This window comes from Myotis brandtii, unplaced genomic scaffold (assembly GCF_000412655.1).
Source record: "Myotis brandtii unplaced genomic scaffold, ASM41265v1 scaffold469, whole genome shotgun sequence".
Classification (NCBI taxonomy): domain Eukaryota; kingdom Metazoa; phylum Chordata; class Mammalia; order Chiroptera; family Vespertilionidae; genus Myotis; species Myotis brandtii.
This window is the reverse complement of record NW_005367911.1, coordinates 118,060-121,269: the sequence shown is the minus strand read 5'-3', so window position 1 is coordinate 121,269 and position 3,210 is coordinate 118,060. Positions and strand designations below refer to the sequence as shown.

The 3,210-nt window shown below is 58.6% G+C and overlaps 1 protein-coding gene across 1 annotated transcript; it reads right to left on the bottom strand.

Moving 5' to 3' along the window:
• Positions 1-2,933, bottom strand: SOST (sclerostin; the record flags this gene model as incomplete). The annotated part of the gene is made up of 2 exons (XM_005875784.2): positions 2,684-2,933; positions 1-56 (listed from the first exon to the last, which is right to left on the bottom strand). Coding segments are annotated over exons 1-2 (276 nt in total), but the record flags the coding sequence as incomplete, so codon positions are not given.
• Positions 2,934-3,210: the final 277 nt, after the last annotated feature.

Genomic DNA, 3,210 nt, shown 5'->3' with positions numbered 1-3,210 from the left:
CCCGTCGGTCACGTAGCGGGTGAAGTGCAGCTCGTGGCAGCTGTATTCGGACACGTCTGCGGAGAGAGGCGCACGTGAGGGCGGAGGCCGGGCCGACCACGCCTCCCCGTCTGGCCAGCTCCCTCCACACCACCTCGCCTTTCCCAATCCTGCCTCTCCAGACGCTTTTGCCCCTGGACGTCTATTATGGGAAGGGCCCGGCTGGTGGAAAGATTTCCCCTAAAACTTTGGAGCCAATTTCTTTCTTTCTTTTTCTTTTTTTTTTTTCTTTTTTTTTTTGCTGCAGTTCAAATACCAGCTCCATCACTGTGTGATCTTGGGAAACGACTTCACCTCTCTGTGCTTGCTATCTGAGGATCAGTGAGTTAATCCGTTACATATATACTGCAGGGAACACCACCAAGCACACAGTAAGAGCTGGAAGTGTTGGCTGGCTGTTATGTGTTATTATTTCTCTCCGAGGGGGGCCTCTTTGTTATATTAAGTCACACCTATGCCACAGGGCCCCTGACCATGGCAAGGCTGATACTAGCCGCACAATTTGCATGCCTCTGGCTTCTCCCAAATTCCTTTTCCAGACACTTGGGAGGGGCCTGAGGTGATGGGAGAGGAGTAGGGTAGGGGTTAATTGAAGGTAATAAATCAGGGCAGCTGCGGAGGAGGAGAGGGATGGAAGGGAGGTGGAGAGGAGGAGAAGTCATTAGACTTGAAAGAAGCCAAAGGCAGCATGTCCAACCCCCTCCTTTTCACCGACAGCACTGAAGCCCGAGAGGGAAAAGCACTGGCCCAAAAGGCAGAGCTGGATCTCCTGGCTCCACTTCCCTGGGGCCCAGCACCGCTTGGCTCCCACGTGGGTGGAAGCTGCGTGCCCAAGCTGGGCTCGGGGGGCAAGGGGGTGCTTTTTACTATAGTTACTTCCCTACCAGAGAGGGACCCAGCTCTGACGGAAAACCTACAGGTTCAGCTGCCACAAACATTGAAGTACCTGTTGGGTACCAGGTACTCTGCTGGGCACACCTCTTATTTGTGCCATTTGAATGGACACCTGACAGTGGCCCAGGCTTGCTTTCTGGGTGGGGGGAGATTGTCCTCTGAGGCCTGACTTGGTCCCCTGAAGTCACCTTGATGATGTCTCCTATCGTGGGCTTACATGGGTGGGAGCTTTTTAAATAGCTGGTCCTCCTATGAGCACCTGTCCACCCCAAGGGTCTCATGGGGACCATTCCATGTGACACCAAGGGATGAAAAATAGTCCTAAGACCACAACCAGAGATGGGGGCAGAGAAGGCCAGGCAGCCACCCCCGGGCACGGAGAGCACGCGCAGCAGGGGGATGTGGGCTTGCCTTCCTCCTGTGGCCGGCCTCCTGGTTTCAGGGTTGGCTTGGCTTCCTCGTCCTGCTCCCAGGCTGCAGGAGTGGTGTGTGTGGGTGGCTTATTTGCCCAGGGAAGGAGGCTTTGGGGCTTTCCAAGAATAGTGCCCCACGGTCAGGTCCTTCCTCTGCAGAGGGTGACTTTGTTTGGGACAAGTGGCTCCCTTGGGGGCTTGTGGCCTCTCACGGGAGCCCAGGGAAGTGGACACCTCATACCTGGGTCCCCTTGCAGCCCACTGGTTGGGAGGCAGGGGGGATGGGATGCAGGAGCCTGGGAAGTGGGCTCCTCTCCCACCTGGGCAATGGCCTGAGGGCAGTGAGGCCCTCACTCTGAAGTGTCAGCCAGCCCCCGCCCCCAGCCATTCCTGCCAGCTGCAGAGCCAGCTGTGCACAGTGCCCCCGCCCCCAGGCTTCTCTGTGCAGCCCAGGTGTACCCTCCACTGGGGCCACTGACTTTTCGCTAGGGTCAGGCTCCCTCCCCAGGAATGGGCAAGGCTGGGTCTGAGGTAGGGACACAGGATGGATGCTGGGCTCAGTAGACACCTGTGTCTGCTCCCTGCACGGAGGATGCTGATGCTGCTTCCCCTCCGGGGCCTGGGCCCAGCAGCCACCCACACTAGAGGCTAAAACGGTGCCTACACTCCCGTTCAAGGGCCAGCTCACGAGGCAGACCATGCGCAGGGGGAGCTGATGAGGTGCCTCTCTGTCATCCCTTTCCCACTGCTCTGGGGGGATTTGCTCTGGCTTTTGATCCCCAAGACCCCACCCATCATCCCCCACCAGGGCTGTCTTGGAATTGGATCAAACTGGATCCAAATCTCAGTTCTTCTACTCACTACCAGACTACTTAACTTATGGAACCCCTATTTCTTCACCTTCAAGCTGGGAGTTCACCTCATGGGGCTCCCACGTGGACGATCCTGGGCTATAGCACACGCACAGCCCACAGAGCGTCTGGCCTCCAGCAGGAGCTTATAGGTGTGAGGCTCCCTTGCCTTGTCCTGTCCCCAGTGATGCTGGCAGCTGGACTGACTCCTGAACCTCAGGAAGGGGTTCCTTAAACCTTCTCCTTTCCCAGCCTGCCTACCTCCATCCTGCCCCAGGCTCTCTGCCAGCCCCCTGCCAGCCTCAAGTCCCTGCACTGGATTCCAGGGCTCCATTGGCATGCTATCCTTCCCTGCCTCTGGGCAAGACCGTCCCTCCACCCATTGCCAGCAGCACCTGAGGGTCCACCCCAGCCTTCAAAACGTCCCAAAGAGAACCCTCCCCTCAGAGGAGCCCTGTGCCACAAGTGCTCTCTGCCACCCCATACCTTTGGTCTCAAAGGGGTGGTGGGGAGGCCTCCCTCCGTTCTCAGCCCGGTTCATGGTCTTGTTGTTCTCCAGCTCTGGCGGGGGCTCGGGGTACTCGCCCAGCTCCGGGATGATTTCCGTGGCATCGTTCTTGAAGGCCGGCCACCCCTGGGCCTCCACCGCACGGAAGGCTGAGTGCACCAGCAGGCAGACGAGACACAGGGCGAGAGAGAGCTGCATGGTGCCAGCTGGAGGAGGGCACCTGGCCTTCCAGTAGCACGGGCTCCAGTCCCCAGTCCAGGCACGTTTGCCTTTTTAAAGCCCCCTCTGCCTCGTGCCAGCCAATGACAGGCTGGGGCAGGGCTGGCCCCATGCTTCCCTCAGCCCAGGGGGAGGGAACAGGGTGTGCTCAGAGCAAGCCCTCTCCAAAGACTTCTCCTCAAGTGCAGCAAACTCCCAAGTTGCTGCCGGTGCTCCCGGTGACTCAGAGAGGGGCACCTCCTCTGTGCGGGCGGCTGTGGTTGTCACTTATCAAAATGAGCCCCAG